Source organism: Pollicipes pollicipes, unplaced genomic scaffold, assembly GCF_011947565.3.
Source record: "Pollicipes pollicipes isolate AB1234 unplaced genomic scaffold, Ppol_2.1 Scaffold_2555;HRSCAF=2994_pilon_pilon_pilon, whole genome shotgun sequence".
NCBI classification, from domain to species: domain Eukaryota; kingdom Metazoa; phylum Arthropoda; class Thecostraca; order Pollicipedomorpha; family Pollicipedidae; genus Pollicipes; species Pollicipes pollicipes.
This window is the reverse complement of record NW_023596136.1, coordinates 8,511,137-8,532,898: the sequence shown is the minus strand read 5'-3', so window position 1 is coordinate 8,532,898 and position 21,762 is coordinate 8,511,137. Positions and strand designations below refer to the sequence as shown.

The following is a 21,762-nucleotide window of genomic DNA, read 5'->3' as shown; positions in this document are numbered from 1 at the left end:
ACGTTCGCGGATGTCGTGACAAATCCGGCTCGATCCGTGCCGTCATTGTCGAACGAGATCGTGTGTCATCGGGTATTGTCGGCGTCGGCGCGCGGGGCTTTGTTGCGAGAGGTGCAGCCGCCGGGTGGCTCGACACCGCATCCGCGCTGGCGCCTTCTGGCCGGCGATATTGCGTTCTCGATCGAGATCTGCCCACGGTCGGACTGCGGCGGTCCTCTGCGTCAACAGGCCGGCGCCGGCCGTTATTGGCGCCACTGTCACTCAGGTGGCATGGAATCGTCACTAATATTATGCAAATACCCCGGGCAAACAGACAAAGTTGACGGCTGCCGCCCGGTATAAGGCGAAATAGCGGTATTAAAGCCACCAGGGAGTTTGCCATGCAGATCGGGGGAAGGGACTCAATCACTGGCGAAAACTGCCCGTCGCCCTCCCCCACCTCTCATGCAGAGGGCTGGTTGGCTAGACATGACCGGCGATGAACCCGATGTGTCGTGGCCACAGCACGCTACCTCAGAGCCCAGTCTGGGAGAGAGACACCCACCTCCCCCGGCGGCGGGCAGTGTCCGCTGGCCGACCTGACCGTACGAGAATCGCACGGAAATGTCGCCCAGTGATGACGGAAATGGCAGCCAGAGCTTTGCCAACGCAGCCGGCTCAGACTAAGCCTCGCTGTGAACGAATTATTAAATGGGTAATGTGACACAATCGAGCATGTATTAGCCGGCGTGCCAGACGCTTTATTTGTTTTGTATTCATTTGTACTCGGTTAGGCCAAATAGTTCTTTGCATCAGTTTTTATCGCGGTACTAAACATATAACTGATGGTGGCACAGGTGGTCAAACATTATTCCTAATTAAAAGGCCTTGAACCATAGAACAGCCTGCTGGCAATGATATATTAACCGGTGATATATTAACTCTCATCACGTCATCTGCTCGAAAACATCTGGATTCGCTCATAGCTAAAACGGTTCTGCAAGATTTTATAACATATAATGGAGCGAAGCTACTGAAGCCACTGGATTAGACAATGGCGCCGAGGACATACTAAGGACTAAGTAGGCTCTCGGCCCGCGGTTTAAACTAAATCCTTAGTACAATTTCTAGTACCAGCTCTTCGGTGTTGCATCTGGCGAGCACCCATACACTAGTTCCTAATGAACCTTTTGTGGCCACTGCGCGGTCTGTGAGGCTGTTGGGCCGCCGGGGAGGGTGCTGAAATCGGTCGTGGAGGGTGCTGACAACGGCCGGGGAGGGTGCTGACGCCGGCCACGCGCTGCCCACAGGTCCGCCTCAGGTGCTGCGGCGCCAGCAGCCGGCCAAGGTGATGGCTGAGCAGGGTGGCGAGGCGGTGCTGGAGGTGGCGCTCTGTAGCGACCCACTGCCCACACTGGCCAACTGGCACTGGGGCAGCCTGCAGCTGCAGGCTGGCCAGAGCAAGGGACGTTTCGTCGCAGAGGAGATCACTCAGGTGAGATACCGGTGACGGCCGGCCGCCGACCTCCGGCGCCGTGCCAGTCTCGTTCAGAACACCACACGCAAGGGTCTTCCTAATACTCTGAAAGCACAGGGTTGAAATGGCCTAGATAGTGCAAACATAATTAATACAAATCAACTTCATATTTCTTCCATCTCAGCGACTTGTCGGGTAAATCAGTCAGAGTACCTTCCTTCCTCAGGATGTAGATAGGATGCATCCATGTGCAATATAACGCATCCGTATGCAACATACGTGCATTTGCACCTGGTGAGTGCAGTAGCTGTAAGTGAACCCATTGAACCACGCCCACACTCGTTCTTGCCTCTCTCTTCTCCAGCAGAGTTTCGGAATGTCTGACTGAATGACTGCTCGTGCTTCTGTCCTCAAGTTCGGCGCCGAGCCGACTGGGCAATTGAGCGCGACGAACGACGACTGTAATAACTCGTCGGTCCTGATGCCCGACGCCCGCTCGCGCTAACGAACCATTAAAGTTGCCGCCGACTAATGACGTCACATCGGCGCGACGCCGGCGACGAGCTCTTTGTTTCCGGACGGCGGCGTCCGCCGCTCGCCGCCCGTCCGCGCGCGTCATCAATAACACTCGGCCGCGTCGGCACGGCGCTCTCTCTCGGCGACACCGCCATCGGATAGATCGGGCCGTTTTGACGGATTTCCGGGCGGGTCGGGCGCGGACCGCCGAGTTCCGCTCGTCAGTCATCCCTCCCCAGAGCCGTGACCGGCGGCGTTCTCGGGCTGCTGAGTCCCGCTCGTCAGTCACCCCGGTGGAGAGGTCGGTCAGGGGTGTCCTCGGGCCGCTGAGTCCCGCTCGTCAGTCACCTCGGTGGAGAGGCCGATCGGGGGTGTCCTCGGGCCGCTGAGTCCCGCTCGTCAGTCACCCCGGTGGAGAGGTCGGTCAGGGGTGTCCTCGGGCCGCTGAGTCCCGCTCGTCAGTCACCCCGGTGGAGGGGTCGGTCAGGGGTGTCCTCGGGCCGCTGAGTCCCGCTCGTCAGTCACCTCGGTGGAGAGGCCGGTCAGGGGTGCCCTCGGGCCGCTGAGTCCCGCTCGTCAGTCACCCCGGTGGAGAGGCCGGTCGGGGGTGTCCTCGGGCCGCTGAGTCCCGCTCGTCAGTCGCCCCGGTGGAGGGGCCGGTCGGGGGTGTCCTCGGGCCGCTGAGTCCCGCTTGTCAGTCACCCCGGTGGAGGGGCCGGTCAGGGGTGTCCTCGGGCCGCTGAGTCCCGCTCGTCAGTCACCCCGGTGGAGAGGTCGGTCAGGGGTGTCCTCGGGCCGCTGAGTCCCGCTCGTCAGTCGCCCCGGTGGAGGGGCCGGTCGGGGGTGTCCTCGGGCCGCTGAGTCCCGCTTGTCAGTCACCCCGGTGGAGGGGCCGGTCAGGGGTGCCCTCGGGCCGCTGAGTCCCGCTCGTCAGTCACCCCGGTGGAGGGGCCGGTCAGGGGTGTCCTCGGGCTGCTGAGTCCCGCTCGTCAGTCACCCCGGTGGAGGGGCCGGTCAGGGGTGTCCTCGGGCCGCTGAGTCCCGCTCGTCAGTCACCCCGGTGGAGAGGCCGGTCAGGGGTGCCCTCGGGCCGCTGAGTCCCGCTCGTCAGTCACCCCGGTGGAGGGGCCGGTCAGGGGTGTCCTCGGGCCGCTGAGTCCCGCTCGTCAGTCACCCCGGTGGAGAGGCCGGTCGGGGGTGTCCTCGGGCCCGGCCGTGTCGACCGGCGGCTGACCCCACCGATGGCCCCCGCAGGATACGACAGAAGACTGCTACCGGGCGCGGCTGCGGGTGCTGCAGGTGACGGCCGCCGATGAGCGCGACTATTACCTCAAGGTGCAGAACGACCGCGGCTCTGACCAGTACGGCCTGGCGCTGCGGGTCAAAGGTGAGCGCGGCGCCGGCGGCCGGAGTTGTTGCGCCCCGGCCAGGGCACGGTGGCCAGCACAGAACGGCTCTTCTCTGAGGCTCCCAGGTCACTTCAGCGACTGATGCCGCTCAGCCGCTCTGACGACATCTGATAGTCGTGTGCCTTGTTGAGATGCCCTTAGTGAGCAGTGCGTGAGAGAGCAGCTGTAAGGTAACCAAAAACATGCGTTACGTCTGAAAAAAACATCTAAATTTAAACAATTTGCATATGTTGTTAGGCATATTTCCCTGCATTGATACTAACCGACATGCCGACCACACTGAGATACGCTGTAATGACTGCCACGTGCTGACCTCGGTAATCGCTGCATGCGTATCGGAGGGTTATCGGAGAGCATGTCTTCGAAGGCCCGTCAAATTGTAATTCGCTTGTTCCACGGGCCTAATGGTACCTGCTATCAGCGCTCGTCACAAAACAGAACGCCCGCATGTGAAGAGCAAAAACTGTTTAACGAAATGCATGTCTGTGCATACCTCTACATTATTTGTGCCAACAATTTGATTTGAATATTCATCTCGGTGTTTGGCATTGACGGCGCTTAGTTTGTTTCGCTTATTTTAAACGTAAGTTTGAAGAAATATCTAAGCTCTCTACCTCTTATGGAGTCCGTAGACTTAACGTGCATAAATGCTTTTGAACGGGATAAACCACGTCATCGAATGTTCATTGGTTTATCGCGTCTCCGTGTCTCGCTGGCTTGACCCGTACCTTCTGCGCTTGCAATGGTAGGGGTCAGGCCATGCACGGGTATTTCTTCCCCCCACCAGTCCTTTCTGCGTCTGCTCGGCGGCTGTATGGCCCCGTCCAGCGCCGGTGTGGCCTCCTGTCAGGGATGTGGTTTCCTGTTCAGTAAGAGGGGTACCAACGCGCCAACTTTGAGAAAAAAAATGGATCAAGTCCGTGGAGAAACACGTTTTTTGTGACATTTTGGTTACGTTCAGCTATTTTCCTTGCTCTGCCCCGAACTTGCTCGCGAAACTGCAGACCTGTCTACGGTGTGGTTCCCCACCTCTCTCCGTCTGGGCTGTCGCGTGGCTCGCCTGTGCTGCCGCCGGCGGCCGTCCCGGGCAGACAGTAGCGCTGAGGGCTCTCTCCGTCTGGGCTGTCGCGTGGCTCGCCTGTGCTGCCGCCGGCGGCCGTCCCGGGCAGACAGTAGCGCTGAGGGCTCTCTCCGTCTGGGCTGTCGCGTGGCTCGCCTGTGCTGCCGCCGGCGGCCGTCCCGGGCAGACAGTAGCGCTGAGGGCTCTCTCCGTCCGGGCTGTCGCGTGGCTCGCCTGTGCTGCCGCCGGCGGCCGTCCCGGGCAGACGGTAGCGCTGTGGGCCGTTGTTTCAGGGTTTCGTCTGCTTACAGAGCCGGTCACCATGACGGCCGTCATCAGTCTGGTGTGCGGCTGCTTGGTGCTCCTCGTGCTCGTTGTAGCGCTGCTCCTGTACGCCTTTAAAAAGGAGAAATGGTGCTTCTCACGTGAGTACTCGGGCGGGTGACGAGCACCGGCGTTGTGCACCGGAGCACCGGCCGACGGACGGATGGACACCAGCACGGTGCACTCACGTCGTGGGGCGCCTTGAGATCGCACTGCACGGGCCCAGCAAAGGCTTCCAGCTCACGGGTTTTGGAACCGCTTTGACGCACCAGAGGGGGGTCTTGAGTTTCACTTGGCCTAGCTGCATTACCCTAAGTAGCTCTTTCCTAGAGCGTGTTTTTCCAGCGCTGCCAACGATACGACTTCTGAAGCTGGTGTCAAGTCATGGAAGCCACGTGCAAAATCCCGTCTTCCTACGCTTTTAAAGGCTTTTTTCTCGGACATGAGTCCATTTTTGTAAGATGTTTTTCTCTCTTTTGTATTTTAGACACCTGGACTCGTTCTGCCAAATGCGTTTTCTGCATTGCTTTCTTTATTATTATAATATATATATATATATATATATATATATATATATATATAATTCTACATTTTTGCGAGTGGTCTTGATAAATACGTCACGGTAGCAACTATATATTGCACACGATAGTCACTAGTAACAAAAAATTGATACCGTCTTGTTATTGCGTCAGAATTATTGGTCGTCATAGTGAGCCGATGAGCTGTCGTCGTGTTACCGCATCAGACTAAACATTAACCCCATTAACGGCGGTGGAAGCTCAATGGACTACCTGTGAGGATTGGTCGCCTCCGAGACATCGCCAGGCTGTGTATCACTTACCTGATCGGCGGATTTTTACCTGTAGCGCATACGTCACATCCCTTTATATTAAGTTTATCTTGGAAAGCGCGAAATAAAATATTTCAGTCTTACGCAGATATTGTATGTCGCACTCTGCCACAAACGATGTATTGTACGGTGAGCGACGCAGATTACAACACTATAAGCGTCAGTGCAAGGAACCGACGTTTACTGCCTTCTTGGCAACTGTCCAACTAATGGTGGCGGTGACAGCTCATTAGTCCTTCAAGCTCAGCTCATTAGTCCCTCGGTAGCACCAACTGACCTGGGCCGCCAGCCGCTGCGCGGCCGCGCCGTGTGCTGTGGACAGCCGGGCGGTGCTGTGCGCCTCACCCGCATGCTGTGCGCCTGTAGGTCCGGTCCGCGTATCCGAGTCGGTCCCCAGCCAGGACCTGCTGTACGCGTACGGGCCGACCGGCCGCGCCAAGTGAGGCACGGCCGGCGGAAGCCAGCGCTCTCCGGGCAGGACCGGGGTCTCACGGGACACTACAGACCGCCCTGAGCCCACTGACATTGGCCCGCAGCCGCCCAACAGACCGGCGCCCGCGGCACCTGGCTTAGCTGGCTGGTGTGTGGGTGGTAGTCATCGAGCGCAGACTACGCCGCGCCCGAGGGTGCCCAGCTGAGGCCAGTGCCGCGAGACAACCAGTGGGCAGTGCCGGGTTGGGTGTTTTGTACCGCGGCCTGTTGAACACGCGTCGGTAGTGCCTTTTTGGTGGACAAGCGATGAGGTACGCGGGCGCCGCCAGCGTTGCCACCTGTGTTGAGGTTCAGGCTGGCTTCAGAAGTGTGATGTTTCTGTATAAGAACGTGCCAATGCCAGACCATCTGTCTCAGATAGCGTTGAAAGAAGAACCGCTTCGTCAGAATGATCCAATGAAAACCAGGGAACGAAAGTTTCCAATAGTACCTATCTTTAAGTTATCCATGTGAATGCGACACATGCCATTTTGAGCGGGTGCAAGACTCCTGACGAGGGTGCAGCTGGTGGCTCCCAACTCCCAACACGATGGGCATGCATAGTCCAACCTCGGAGCACCCGCGCTGGCCACCTGCATCTACCACCTTTGTGTGCTCTGTCGTGGTGCTGCAATGTTACTTCAACTTCTCCACTGTCCATTTGCAATAAACTTGTAACACAGACTAGCAACCTTCTTGCATGCCCTAACGAGGACATTTCGCAAAGGTAACTTTTCGTATTCGTAGCAGCGAGCATGTGTCACTAATTGCGCAATTTTGGGCAATTTTGTATTCATTTGAATGGGTTCGTAAATGTGGAAGACATTCCGTAAGTTGTTCAGTGCATTAGCGAGGAACATTATTCGCATAGATAAGACAATAGTATTAGCCTTATTCCTCGGAGCAAAACCAGGAGAGTGGAGATATAGTGGGGTTATATTCTGGCAACATACCTTTATCGAAACAAAAGCGGAAGATTGTCTCTGCCATTGTTTCGATAAGGACATGTTGCCGAAATATTTGCCCAACTATATTTCCATTGTCCTGGTTTTTCTCCGAGGAATAAGGCTCATACTACCGCCTTATCTATGTGGAAGACGTTCGTTTAATTCCACTTTTCATTGCTTGAACACCAAAATGCATGTGTCTATCTGTCTATTTTATTCCTATCCTGCTCCCTTTTTCGACCAGGAGAAGAGAACGTCCTCTTAACTGCTCTGCATTTTTATGGGGAACAGTCCTTCCGTTAAGTCTATTCATCCGCAGACAAACCGTGACACTATAACGACGTTTAATTAATGAACATACAACTCCAACATGATGCATATAGTTTTACACGTGCACAGACAACGGTTTTGTCTGAATTTCTACCCGTTGTTGGTCTAAATGGAGCACGGACGCGTACCAAACTTTCTTGTTCGCCTAATGCACTTGTAACCTTGCCTCTCTTCTTTGCTTTCAGAAAAGGGAGGTTTCAAGCCAACTGATCTGGAAAGGTGAGTGAAAAACGTACTTTTCCGCTTCTCCCACCCTTTCATATTCCTGGAATGGTAGCTTAGCTTGGACGAGACCAGTTTTTAGCAGTTGATAGCAGTCAGTAGGACGTCGCATCCCTATAATTTGCAGCCATGTTTGTACCCGTTCTGCGTTTTTAGCTATCTGCCTTGCGTTTGCGTTCCCACTAACAAGCCTGCTACGTTCTGCTTGCGTCTGTTCCGAAACGCTCGTCGTGGCACATTCCGCCGCTGACCGCCGACGGCGCCACCGTCGCTATCGCACCGCTCCTCGCTATACCGCGTGTCCGGTGGGTGTTGCAGCGAAAAGAGTGAGGTAGAGAGCCGGACGGAGGGCGCCGCCCGCCAGGGCCTGGGCGCTATCCCACCGGACGCGCTGTACTCGGGACCGAAGAAGCCGGGCGGTCATGGCCAGCACGGTGGTCACGGTCTGCGAGAGGCAGCCAAGGTAAGCGCCGACGGACTCCAAAGCCGGCCGCCGAGTGGCAGCACTGTCTACATGGCACCATCACAAGGCCAGCCGCCTTCGCGCCGGGGCGGCTGCACCGGCGCACGCGGCCGCCGCCGGCACACTTCGCCGCGCCGCGGCCGCTGTGGTTGTGGCCCCGCGTCAGTGTCTGCCACTGAGGCTCGCCCTCCGCCGCTGTAGTTGTGGCCCAGCTTCAGTGTCCGCCACTGAGGCTCGCCCTCCGCTGCTGTAGCTGTGGCCCAGCGTCAGTGTCCGCCACGGAGGCTCGCCCTCCGCGCCAGCTGACCTCGGACGGCTCGTGTCGGCACCGCAATTGGCACCGCACTCCACAGAGCGTGACTCAACCTCGCACCCGTTTTTAATCTCACCACACACCTACTTTAGATCTCAGCGCACTTCACCTGCTATAGACCACATCAGAAGTCACCAAAGGCCACTGCTTGCTTCACGACATCCAGCTCAACAGCCGGCAACCCGACTCGGTAGAATTCAGAACTTTTTTAATGTCTCGTCACTGGGCGCAGCAAGCACCGAGAAACACGCGCCACTTCGTCAGACGGATGCTGGTCTTTGCTGCTCGTATGGCGAGGCATTTTATCAAACCATCAGTCTCCCTGCGATGTTCTGCCTTTCAGTCTGAGAACCCTGCATGAAAACGGACGATGTGCGCACCTTGACTGCATGTGTATGCTGGAACCTGAGCTTTCTCAGGCATGCTTTAAGCTAGTCATTTGTTTCTCGAATCGTATATAGCCTTGTTGTGCTATCATATCGTTCCATACAATAATTTTGCTATTGTATTGTTAGTTGTCACCACGAATTTGTCTAGTTAACGGGTGCTCCGGCTTCACCACGCATCGAAAAGCGCGGTAGTGCCCTGGGAGATGATTTGATGATTGATGCTGCTGGTGATATATTTGTCCTTTTAAAGGGAGTTGCGCTTCCAAGAAAGCTTTCCATTTTTGCTAGAAATAGCCTTAGGATACATTTTTTGCTTCAAAAACAGGTTTGGAACGCTAATCACAGAGCACTGAGAACATTGTCACCTTTTCACTTGTTCAGAGAGTCACGCCGCCCAGCATCATCAGCTGGCGACCGAGTTGCCTTGTTGTAATTTTAGCATGCCATGATTACAGCACCGTGGTGAAGACGGAGACAGTGGGAAAAGTGATAGCTCGCGAGGAGGCATCATCTACGCCGACCTCCAGCTGCCAAAAACCTCCAACAACGGTTCAATGAGGAAGTACCGCAACGAACGACACCTACTGCCCAGCGAGCAGAGACATCTAGCGGGCGCAAGCAGGAACGAGCCGGCGCGGACCGAGTACGCCGAGATAAAATTCGTTCCAAAAATTGACGAGCGAGCGGACATTTAGCGTGGTGACTTTCAGAGCGCCGAGAACTTGTGCGAGGCCGGCTGTGTGTGATGGCAGACATTTTTTAAGTCTCGGTCGCGAGCTGGAGGAAGCGAGCGAAAGGGCTACGTCCACGCAGCGATAGCGATGGCTTGCCTCAGACATTCAGTGGAGCTCCAGCCGCTGCAGCCCGCTTAGACACGAGCTGAGCAGGGCTCGACTGTGGCATGCCCGACCGCTAAGGACAATCATCTGCTTATCGCGCCGCAAGCGCCGCGTCTGTAAATCCCGTAGCTTGTGTGCATCGCGCGCGGATCTGCTGTTGCCCCGCCGACCACTAATCGGTGTAAGGTATACCATGTACAAAGCAATAAGTCAGCGTGAGCTTTCGGCGACAGCATCGCCCGGGCTGGGAGACCACTCTCAGTTGGTCTGTGGGCGCTGCGACCGCGCGGCCTCTGGCGTCCTCCCGCTGTGCTCCCTGCTGGCTGATCGCCGGACTCGCCCTGTACGCCAGCGCCCCTCTGGCGTCTGCCCGCCGTGCTCCCTGCTGGCTGATCGCCGGACTCGCCCTGTACGCCAGCTCCCCCGTGGCGTCTGCCCGCTGTGCTCCCTGCTGGCTGATCGCCGGACTCGCCCTGTACGCCAGCGCCCCTCTGGCGTCTGCCCGCTGTGCTCCCTGCTGGCTGATCGCCGGACTCGCCCTGTACGCCAGCGCCCCTCTGGCGTCTGCCCGCTGTGCTCCCTGCTGGCTGATCGCCGGACTCGCCCTGTACGCCAGCGCCCCTCTGGCGTCTGCCCGCTGTGCTCCCTGCTGGCTGATCGCCGGACTCGCCCTGTACGCCAGCGCCCCTCTGGCGTCTGCCCGCTGTGCTCCCTGCTGGCTGATCGCCGGACTCGCCCTGTACGCCAGCGCCCCTCTGGCGTCTGCCCGCCGTGCTCCCTGCTGGCTGATCGCCGGACTCGCCCTGTACGCCAGCTCTCCCCTGGCGTCTGCCCGCTGTGCTCCCTGCTGGTTGACCGCAGGCCTCGCCCTGTACGCCGGTGGGCACACCTCGTCCAGGGCTGGGCATGTTCCAATGCTACTCGTCCCTGGCGGACTTCATGTCCTGAGGCGGCGCTCAGGTGCAGCTCAGGCTACAGTCCGCCAGGCTTTGATGTCACATGCTCTGAGCAGCTGGCGCCGTGTAACTGCCTATCGATGAGTTTTCAGCAGCGTATGACACTGTTTGCACCAAATCTAGTCTTGCGCAGTATGCGTGAACAATGTGAGTGAATATTGGTCGCGCATGGTTTTGTCAGTGTCATATGGTTTTAGAGCTGGCTGAATATATTTCGTCAGACAGCAAACCCAGCAACGTGGAAATGGTGACAATTGTCATGTAAACATTCCATGAATGAAACGTTCAGCGTTTCAACTGCAGAGCGAAAGATAAGCAAACATGTACCGGATACGCTGGTGATATGAAGGTGGTGCCCGGGGGTATCACGTTCTCAGATCGGTTGGGGGTCACGCCGGTCGGTCCAGATCAGATCGGTCCAATAAAGTTGGCCTAACCCACCCCCAAATCCTGATTTTCTCCTCGGATTCCGGTCACTTTGATTTGCGTTCCTGATGTTGAAACTAGAACAGAAAGGCAATACTTGATAGATTCCAAAACTGTTTTGATATTGTTGAGGAATGGCATTCAATTTGAAGTTGATGTGATAGTGTTAATAATGATATACGATGGTGGTATAGCCGGTGATGCGTTTAGAACCCAGTATATGAGCGGTTCAGACACTAACTGCATTTCATTGGCCCAATATTCCATTTTTGCCCACGTTCGTTGGGAGGCTCAAAAGAGCATTGAGTCGGATCAAGTAAGCATTGGAGGGGGCGGGAGGTCAGGGCACCCGGAAAGCATGCAAAGTGACATTCCTGACGGTACCAAATCATTTTGTAACACTAGAGAACTGAGCCTGATCCAGCCCTGTCCAGTTTGCTTCTAGATGCGACGCGTCATAGCAGTTGGCGTTCACAAAAATGCAGAACGATCAACCTGCGGAAGCAAGTTAATGGCCCGTAGCAGAGCGCCGGTTGCCAATAACGGCCTCAAACACGGAGTTGGCCGCAGCTGCAGTCTAGGGGCGGCCCGTGCCACCGTCGGCCGCCTGACGCGGGATAAGTCGGCAGGTTGGGAGCACTTGCATCTTACCACTATATCTTACCACTATATCTTATCATTCACCGATCTTATTAGCAATCGCCCACTTCAACAGCAAGTCCGTTCCAGTGGCGCAGGCAGGGGCACAACGAACACGTGCGATACTCCCCTTATGTTCGTTCCCAAAGATTAAAGGTCCGATAGGACTGTCAGAGGTTGCATTTAGGAGACCCAGCCCGCAGGGCTGGGTCTCCTAAATGCGATTTGACACTCGAATAACCCCGGAGTCGATAATGTCCTATATGTTGGTCAAGACACCGCCAATAACGCACATTTGGCTCCGTGTCGGCATGGGTCTGAGGGCTCATTTCCCAAGCATGGACGAAGTCAGAGCCAGCGATTTACATTGGTCGGGGCCCCAGCGTCTGTCAGCGCCCCAAAGCGCCTTACAGGGGACTCTGTGTTCGCAAGGGGCCCTCAATCGGTCAGAAGTAGTGTTCGAGGAGGCCCAGAGAGCCTGAAGGGTCCACCGGGATCGACAATCAAAGGCCCGAGAAGAGGGCCTAAGGACACGAAGATCTGGTCGGAGTCATATTCAGGGGCCCCAGCCTGTGGGAACGGGCCCTCAGTGACAGCCAGCGGGCTCCTTCGCCGATCGGAGACCCCCTGAGTCGATAAGGTCCTAGAGGTCGGGCAGACACCACCAGTGCCGCACAGTCGGCTCTGTGTCGGTATGGGCCGAGCCTAAAGAGCCACTTCCCAATCATCTGCGAACCCGGGGCCAGCGATTTACACTGGTCGGGGCCCCTGTATCTGTCAGGGGTTCACCGCGCTTGACAGCGGCCCTGTGCTTGCAGGGGAGCCGGAGTCGACCAAGGGCAGTGCTTGATGAGGCCCAGGGGGCTTCTATGAGGGCCTTCTTATTAGGGCTTTCTGTCCCTATTATATACAGCCTCGATCCGGGCCGTGTCCGTCTGCGTGCTTGGGACCCATTTTCCGAGCAGGAACAGGATTGGAGCTCGCGATTTGCGATGTTTGGGGTCTCTGGCACAGTGCGGGGCTTCTGTGTCGGTCAAGGACTAGTGTCTAACGGGGGCTGTGTGGCAGCAAGTGACCCCGAGTCGGCCAGGAGCCGTCTTTGAGAGGCCCGAAGTGGGGCCGAAGGGTCTCTCGGGACGAGAGATCAAGGGCCCCACTGGATGGCTGAAGGGCCCGAAGGAGTGGCTGAAGGTCACATTAAGGATCCCGTCTGCAGGGCCGTGATCACAAGTGTCAGTCAGAGATCCTCTTACCGACGGGGGGCCCCTGACACAGAGCGTTCCTCTATTCCGGTCTTGGATCACCAACACCGAACAGTCTGCTCCGTGTCGGTCTGAACTCTGGGCCCATTTCACAAGAAGGTATAAGGCTGGGGCCACTATTTACATTGTTCGGGGATTCTGATAACATGCGAGGCTCCTGTATCGGTCAGGAGCCCACAGCGCCTAGTAGGATGCTGTGTCAACAAGTGGCCCCGAGTGGACCAGGGAACATTTGCTCAACAGGGACGGTGATGAAACCTCCAACGTCAGGGGCCTCTTGCATTGGTCAGGGCCCTCGGTTAATGAAGGGAAACATGATAACTCATGATGAGCTTTCACATTGAGACACCCTGTGCCATTCAGGGTCCTCATTACCGAGCGGTGGGCCCTCCAGCGCAATTCTTGCGTGGGCCCATCGGGCCGAACTGAAGTATATGAGCCAATTATTGGACCACCTGCAGCGATCAGGAATCTTGTTGCGTCAATGGGGGTTCCTGTGTTGATCCGGGGCCAACTGCGCGGGTCAGAAGGCCTCCGCGTCAGGACGGGGACCGATGTGATATGATATATGTCACTAAGGGCCTCCGGATCGACCAGGGGTCCGACCCCGCGTCGCCAAAGTGGCAGCCGGAAGACACCCTACGGTAGGACGGAATGGCGCTTCAGGCCTGGAGCGGGAGCAATAATGTACCCCCAGTATTCTACTCAAGGCGATCCGTTGCCCGAAGAGAAGTAAGGGGCCACATTAGCGTTGAACAGGGTGGGTCGAAGTGGGTTCAAAAATGAACAAGGTCATCCCATGTTTACCTGAGAACGCTTATACCTTTGCAGAGCTGACTAGTAAAACAAATTTGTCGAAGGGTTTGGGCATGCGCGCCTACAATCTTGAAAACAAGGACGGCGACGGTCGGGGTTCCGGTTTCCGTAAAACCGAACGGTGTTGGTCACTGCAGGTAACATTGGGGAGCCGGCGTCGTGTGCGCGAGGACGACCGTCGTGAAATAATGTTTACGAATCTGAGTGTCCTTCAAAATTAACTCACACCGTTCAAAGATCAGGCTTGGCGTATCTGTATATAACCTCGAGTTTGTCCCCTAGACAGATTAACAGTTGCAGCAACACGAAAAACAGAGATTCTACCTTTACTCCTTCAGTTTCACCATTAGGTTTCAGCACCGTTTCGCGATACCGTGAGGCAAATCCGTTGTCATCAATCTAAAAGTTGCACAGGTGAAATGTACGCCCGAACTACCCTCGAAAGGTACGATCTCGTGTCATGAGACGTGCGAAGGTACTTCTTTCAAATGCGTCGAGATTTTCGTCCACATTTCAGCCACGGCCTAGTGTTGACCGCGGCGCCGGCGCTGCGCGGCCTACAGAGACTGCAATGCATAACGTTGAGGTACTCGTTGGCAAGATCTGCGAGCGCGCATGTTCAAAACTGCGTTATATTATATGCATCCCCAATCAAGTCTGACTGAATGCTGAACACTCCCGGTAGGCTAATACAAATAGTTACCCATTTCGATCTACCATCTACCTTCGCGGGATTCGAAATCTACATTCTGAAGAAACCAGGTCAAAATTCTGGCAAAGCTTCGAAGTTCCATCGGTTTGGAAAGAGCTCACTTGATCATTTCAAAATGAAGAGCGCCGGTGATTTATTCCATGCACTCGTATGACACATTATTTCTGCGGTTTCTTACACGCGCTCGGGTGGGGGTCAAATTGACCCCCCGAAAGTTTTCCAGAATGGTTTCCGAACGGCGCGGCATAGCCGCGCCAAATTCTGTATATCTGCAGACGATTGAATAGCGGATCGTTTGGCATAAAAAATTCAGGTGTACCTTGTAAAGTCACTGACCTATGGCAGGTCAAAGTCAGGCCATTGTTTCAGCGAAGGCAATTTCTAGGGAATCCTTCAATCCGATCTAACAGCGGAGTGTTTGACGAAGCCATACATCTGTGGGATGCTTTCTTAGGCAAAACAACATTTGAATGAGCTGTAAATACTGCCTAGCGTTATCTCTGTCGCTTAGTCAAAGTCAAAGCAATCTTGCATGATTTTGGTCACCTTGACCTTCAAAAGGTCAAACAAGGTCACTGACCTTGAATGAGAATATGAACTTTTGTTTGGAAAGTTTCATAGGTTCTGGGGGCACTTGGAGAACAACCTGGAACGTGACCTTGCTTGACCTTTTTTGATCTGAAGGTCATGACCTAGGAATCTGAAACTTTCACCTAAGTGAGTTCACATACAGGTCAACACACGCTGCAAATTTGGTGTTTGTAGCTTTCTTAGTTCCCGAGATCTCAGTGGAGTCAAATTGAACCTCTCCCCCACCGAGCGAGGAATATCTAGCCGGACACCCGGGCGCGTGTTAATATACAATTCAGGCAGAATTGATCTTGCGGTACCTTAGAACTCTGTTCCAGTTATAGAAGGCGAAAATGAAAAAAAGACAAACATGCTTTCATGAATAAATCGACGTTATCCGGCAATTTATTTCGGGGGCCTTCGTTAACCCTGAAGCGCCTCCCCTTACTAAGCTGCGCGAGCTGATGGCCGATATCTGACCAAGGCCGCGTCCCTGGTCCGATATCACGCCAGCCACTTGAGGGGTCCGAGCGGCAGTGCCAGATTACGCGTCCGCTGCCGAGCCACGCCGCTGCGGTCCGGTGAGGATGACATGCAGCCGTCCAGGCTGTCTGCGCGCCGCGCTGCTGGCCGAAAACCTGCTGCTGCTGGTGGGCGCGCTGCTGCTGCTGACTGTGGGCGCCGACGCGCTGGTGTCAGATGGCTCGCGCGCTGCCGTGCTGGCCGGCGTGCTGCTGGCCCGCGGTGCCGCCTGGTTGCTGACCGGTGCCGGTTCACTGCTGCTGCTGCTGGCGCTGCTGGGCGGCGGCGGTGCGCTGCTGCGCAGCCGCTGCCTGACGCTCACCTTCAGCGTGCTGAGTGGTCTGCTGACGCTGCTGACGCTGCTGACGGCCGTGGGCGCGCTGCTGGTCACGGGACCGCTGGCCGGCCGGCTGGAGGCTGCGCTCATCCGCTCCCTGGCAGACTATGGCAGCCACGCCGACGTCACGCGCGCCTGGGACATGCTGCAGAGTGGCTTCCGCTGCTGCGGCGTCGTCAGCGGCTTCGACTGGGCACGGAACAACTCGCTGACGACGGTCGTGCCCTGGAGCTGCTGCCGCCGGCTGCCGAACGGCACGAGCGAGGCGTGCGAGGCAGCACCCACCAACGCCGACTCGTACTACAGTGTGGGCTGCCTGGCGGCGGCGCGACACCTGCTGACGGCCGAGGGCTGGCTGCTGGGCGGCATCGCCATCGCCATCACTGTGATCCTCGTCGTCTCCAGCGTCGCCGGTTGTTGCTTCGCCAGGACCAAACGGTAAGGTCGCCAGCGACGCGCAGAGCGGCGATAAAATGATAAGAATGGGGGGGGGGGGGGTATAATGTCAGGCCTGGCTGACTCAGGGACCAGATCCTGGGCTTTCTGCAGAGGAGCAGCAATTTTTCTCTCTGTCGACAACTGGTTGCCTGCTTTCATTGCTTTACGATAGGATAACAAACTCCAACAATAGCGAGAATGATCTCTTTTGGGAGAGTAGACGAGAGCAGAAGCTGAGAAAAACAATGAAAGTGCAAATACTGCCCTCCAAGAGACCAGACAATGGTGCAACACCAATCAACGCGAGTCGTCTGTAGGGTAGGTGGGCCCAGTGGGGTCAAAGCCCGCTCGCAGGAAGCCCACACAGGCCCTGCGATCTTCAGCTCACAGGCGACACACGCGCCGCGCGATGCTCGCTTGTTGTAGGCAGCCTCCGGCCAGCCACCGTTGGCTTGCCTTCGACGTTTGCGCATTATGTGGCGACCGCATTGTTGTTTTTTGTTCGTCAGAAGGGCATGATGACTGAGTAGAAAGGACAGCCGACTTTTACCAGGGGTAGAGCGGGGATGAAAAGACTGGAATCTCGGTCGCATCATGGTCGTTCTATTACGCTGTGCGCCGTACTTCCGAGCCTGAATGTTAGCGTTGACCAGTCGCGGGCTATCGATGACGCCCCCTCCCCTCTTTCCCCCATCCGGGGTCGCGGATATCGCTGATAGATCAATATATTGCGGGCCTGGTACAGACAATCGTTGAGAGGTTAATGGTGAAGGCCGCAGTGGATCCTCGTTGCTCCAGTGTATAGTCGCATGCCAAGTTACGTGTCGGGGAGGGGGGGGGGGGGGGGAAGCGTGATCAGGGCTCCTCTGATGGCGGTGGAAACTTGTGCACACTACATTTGAAGCTCGGTTCACGCCCAACTTCCATATCGGATGCGTTGTTGTCCATAACTAGTAATGATCGCCCTTGGTCTTGTTTAGCAGAGCTGGTCGGTTCCTACTCCCCGCAGTAAAATTCGCTACGGCCACGTGGGTATGACGCCAAACGCACACGCCGATAGCATAAAACGCTATTTGGATATGATATGCGTGTCATTCAAGCCGACCGAGCTGGGGGAGGGGGGGGGGGAAGAGGGAAGTCAGGAAAGACATCTGGCAATGGGCTCATGACAATATACACTTTGGGATATGCTTTTGAGTCCGTTTATGATACGTGCCCCATATGCCATCTCCGCTCAAGCAATAATGGGAGGCTACAAGCCTACAGCGTACCAACATGATAAGATTCTTGACTTGCAACGGCCGACTGTGCAAATCTCTGTGCAAATGTGTCTGCAATCAGCCATCTGCAGAGCTCGGTTCCGCTAGAACGAGACGGGTTTGGTTGTTCCCTGCAACCGTCGCATGGCGCTATCGCACTGGTGACAGGACGCCAGAAATACGCTGTGTCCACCCCGACATCGCATGTTCTCTCGATGAGCCACAACGGCTGCCTAATCAAAATTCACACAAAGGCGAAAGTGGCGGGGACGTGTGCACGATTTCGCGCCGAGAAAGGGGCTCAGCGGAAAAGGAATAAGCATTTTCGAATTGGACTCCGAGTAGGGCTATGAATACGGTGGCGGAAAGAAAAGGCAGGAAAAAGGGCGCTGCACTGTCCTCTTGAGCACGCCCTGTATCGCGTGCGACGGCGATGTGTGGGTCGTGTGTCCCGGCATACCGTCAACCTGTCTCGCGTGCGATGGCGATGTGTGGGTCGTGTGTCCCGGCATACCGTCAACCTGTCTCGCGTGCGATGGCGATGTGTGGGTCGTGTGTCCCGGCATACCGTCAACCTGTCTCACGTGCGATGGCGGTGTTCGGGTCGTGTGTCCCGGCATACCGTCAGCCTGTCTCACGTGCGATGGCGGTGTTCGGGTCGCGTGTCCCGGCGTACCGTCAGCTTGGTTCGCACGAGCAGCACCGATGCGTCTTCCGCTGCCAATGACCCACCGCTTGACCCAGTCAGGCCAGCTGGTAAGTTTGCCATCTGTGTTAGAGCGCGCCCTGTGCTGTTTCAGGACACAAATATACAGCAAGGTGTGGAGCCGATGATGGCAAACAGTGGCCGATCTGCGCAGCATTTGCAGTGCAAGCGGTGGGCGACTTGCGCGGCGGTTCGGTTGCAGTGCAAGTAATGGGCGACTTGCGCGGCGGTTGCAGTGCAAGCAGTGCGTGACCTGCGCGGTGGTTCCGTCGCTGTGCAAGCAGTGGGCGGCTTGCGCGGCGGTTGCAGTGCAAGCAGTGGGCGACTTGCGCGGCGGTTGCAGCGCAAGCAGTGCGTGACTTGCGCGGTGGTTGCAATGCAAGCAGTGGGCGACTTGCGCGGCGGCCGCAGTGCAAGCAGTGGGCGGCCCAGGGGAACGCTGCGATGGTGTGCTAGGTTTCTACTGTAGTTGCATAATTAGCAGAGCCTTTCGGCCAGTAACGTACTTCTGCGATGTGACACACGTGCCGGTAAGCTGTTAGTGTTACGGAGACACTGTTCTAGTTATTTTAATGTTTCACGCACCGTTTATTGGGATGCGATCGTAGAATACGGCAGGTTTTCGTCGTCGTACTTGAAGTTGTTTTCATCGCTGATGTTACAAGTTATGTTATATGCTGATGTTACTGTCACAAGATCAGTTCCACTTCTCAGCTTCAAACGTCCCGCTTCCCATGCTCGTGGCAAGATAAGAGCTTACGAGGCACTCTGTATTGTAACGTGCAGCGCACAATTGAGACCTGGCACCACTTCTGTGCGACCTCTATCGACATGACGTGCTGCACTCGCCTGCGACACCATCCAGCGCAGCACAGTCGCGCGCGACACATTAACACTGATCGCAGGGGCAGCACGGAAAGACCAGCATCCGGCCGCTCCAGCGGACCGTGCCGTGTCCTGTGTCCCGTGTCCCGGACGCAGTCAGTCCTGCTCTCGTCGGCAGGCGTCGACGAGCGAGCGCAGGCCCGCCACGGACGGCGGCCTCCTCGGAGCGCGCGCTGACGCCACACGACAGGGACGGACGGGGGCCGTCCGGCCCGGCCGGCGCCGTTAAGCTCTGGGTGACACGCGGCAGACGGACGTCGGTGCGCGCGCGCTGGCACCGGGCCGGGGCGGGGCGTCGGACCGGACCTGTTCTCACTTGTGAGAGGAGAGGGCGCGCAGCGATAGCTGACTCACGGGGCGTGCGCACCGGCGGGATGCCGCGCGGCGGAGCTGGGATACCCGTCGGGATCAAGACCTTGGGGACCACTGACCGCGGCCTCGGCTAGCTGTGGACTCATCCCGGCGGCCATGTCCTCACCGCGTGGACTCGCGACGCTGGCGGGCTTTCAGCGAGGCTTACGAGGTTACACTCGGTCCCAACCTCCAGCGAAACAATGTTTCGTTTGTTCGTACCATCAGAGTACTTGGAAGGTGGTTTGCGACGTCCTCGTGAGCGCGTGCAAAACAGCGGATGCTCAGCGGTCATTGGTTACAGCATCCGAACCAGCAACTTGTCGGCGCGGGTACATGGAGCCCTATAATTACACACAGTGCTGCCAACTGCCAAATTTGGCATCACTTTTTCCTGTGATGGTGCTGTACCGCCAAAAGTGTGACAAAACATGATCCGACACTTGCTCCTTGTTGGCGGAAAATGTCACCAGCCAGTCAACAGCTCTACGAGAGACATTCACACAGCGTACGGCGTGATGCGGCTGGCGACAATCTTTCTTCGATCCAGCAAGCCATAGAGGCCTTCGAATACGTGCTGTTGTTGCACGCTCGCCTCTGCGTTCGAGCCGACGGCGTTGGGTGAGCGACAGGGCCACACACGGCCATCATGAATCTACTAAAACAACCGCGGGCCGCACTGATCAAGCGCCAACACAGCCCTATGGGCCGATAAGAACTGGTCGCATCCCACCTCGCCATCAGGCGGGAAAGATCCTCACGCAGTTCATGGACAGTGAGAGTTCAAACTTTAGCTTAGATTTCAACCAAATCATATGCGGCCGATGCGTAGCGTTGCATTATTTGCCGCTCAATGCAACCGACGCTTGGCGAAGCATTGCAATTCGCGCCAGTGGCGTGGTTCGTGGAGAACAAGGCTGACAACGCTATAACGGGGTGGGGCTGGGCCTCACGCAACATGGACCCACAGCCGGCTGCCTGCCGTGACGTCGGAGTCTGCGAACGGCTTCCTGAGCTGGCATCCTGCACTCCAGTCACACGAACGACATGGCGCTCGTCTAGCGCCCGGCAACGGCGCTCGTATCGGGCGCCAGGACCAACCTCTTCCGTTGCCCTGTCACCCAGGACCAACCTCTTCCGCTGCCCTGTCACGTGTCAGATTGTACAGCGGGCCGGCCTGGCTCGAGCTCGGCACCCCACCTCCCCTGGGGATGCCGCGGTGCCCTCAGGCGGTCCGCTGCGCCCGGCCGCCGGCGCAAGGCACGTCCTCGTCCTCGTCCGGCTCGGCGGCGGCTCGGCCGAACAGGCGACTCTCGACACCGGTGCGTGTGATGGCGTACAGCGGCCGCAGCGCCGCCCGGAGCGACTCGAACAGGTGCGGGAACAACACCTCCTGCTGTGCCAGCAGCTGCTTCACGCGGTGCCGCTCCTGGGGGCCGGCACCACGGTTAGGCGGGGAACTAACGCGGGAGCAGCACCACCCGCTGGGCCGGCAGCTGCTTCACACGGTGCCGCTCCTGGGGGACGGCGTCACGGTTAGGCGGGGAACTAACGCGGGAGCAGCACCACCCGCTGGGCCGGCAGCTGCTTCACGCGGTGCTGCTCCTGGGGGCCGGCGCCACGGTTAGGCGGGGAACTAACGCGGGAGCAGCACCACCCGCTGGGCCGGCAGCTGCTTCACGCGCAGCTGCTGGCCCAGTGCCAGCTCCTGGGGTCAACAGAACGACTGGTGAAGAACAGCTGCGAGGATGAATAACATCTGCCCGTGATCGCGCGCTGGCAGAAAATATTATAAGACTATTTATATACGTTAACATTTGTTCACACACGTTAATATATACGTTAATATTTGAACATTAACTAACAGAAAACTCGGCACTTAAACACCTCCTCACTTGCCTGACCAGTCAGTCCCGCCTAGAGCAACGTAGGAAACATAACAATATGACGATACCCCCGATCTTGCCTCCCATTCGAGTAACGTGGGAAACATAACAATATGACGATGCCCCCGATCTTACCTCCCACTCGAGTAACGTGGGAAACATAACAGCAGAACGATGCCCTCCATCTTACCTCCCACTCGAGCAACGTGGGAAACATAACATTTGAGAACTGCAAAGAAGCTGCCGAACCCGGGCCGTACCCGGACCCACATCTGGATGGCAGGCGTCCCATCGAACAACCGGACCCAGATCTGGATGGCAGGCGTCCCATCCAAACGGCAATGGGAGATAAACAATGACGAAACCCACCCCAAATTAGCCAACAAACTGCCCCGATTTGATCCACTT

The 21,762-nt window shown here is 56.8% G+C and overlaps 3 protein-coding genes across 3 annotated transcripts in view; 2 read left to right on the top strand and 1 right to left on the bottom strand.

Annotated features, from left to right (window-relative positions):
* The window catches only part of LOC119108205 (uncharacterized), a 110,493-nt gene extending 99,715 nt beyond the window's left edge, over nt 1-10,778 (top strand). Inside the window, exons 10-15 of the mRNA XM_037231791.1 lie at nt 1,290-1,474; nt 3,227-3,359; nt 4,753-4,866; nt 7,549-7,582; nt 7,904-8,048; nt 9,206-10,778. Coding sequence (XP_037087686.1) covers nt 1,290-1,474; nt 3,227-3,359; nt 4,753-4,866; nt 7,549-7,582; nt 7,904-8,048; nt 9,206-9,445 — 851 coding nt within the window. The 3' untranslated portion in view covers nt 9,446-10,778. The remainder of the gene's footprint in view (nt 1-1,289; nt 1,475-3,226; nt 3,360-4,752; nt 4,867-7,548; nt 7,583-7,903; nt 8,049-9,205) is intronic.
* A 4,966-nt stretch (nt 10,779-15,744) lies between these two features.
* Nucleotides 15,745-19,218, top strand: LOC119102551 (tetraspanin-11). The gene is made up of 2 exons (XM_037225943.1): nt 15,745-16,267; nt 18,327-19,218. Exons 1-2 carry the CDS (start codon nt 15,972-15,974, stop codon nt 18,358-18,360), a joined length of 330 nt encoding a protein of 109 aa, XP_037081838.1. The 5' UTR covers nt 15,745-15,971; the 3' UTR covers nt 18,361-19,218.
* Nucleotides 19,219-19,282: 64 nt separating this feature from the next.
* Nucleotides 19,283-21,762, bottom strand: part of LOC119108199 (uncharacterized) — a 49,824-nt gene continuing 47,344 nt past the window's right edge. The window contains exon 20 of the mRNA XM_037231778.1: nt 19,283-20,897. Within this exon, the coding sequence (XP_037087673.1) occupies nt 20,694-20,897 (204 nt within the window). The 3' untranslated portion in view covers nt 19,283-20,693. The remainder of the gene's footprint in view (nt 20,898-21,762) is intronic.

What these genes read in the sequence shown, in the direction of transcription:
- LOC119102551 (XM_037225943.1), top strand. Translation starts at nt 15,972, where the DNA reads ATGCTGCAGAGTGGCTTCCGCTGCTGCGGCGTCGTCAGCGGCTTCGAC. An exon ending in TGCTTCGCCAGGACCAAACG is followed by an intron (nt 16,268 to 18,326) that starts GTAAGGTCGCCA and finishes GTGCTGTTTCAG; the next exon opens with GACACAAATATACAGCAAGG.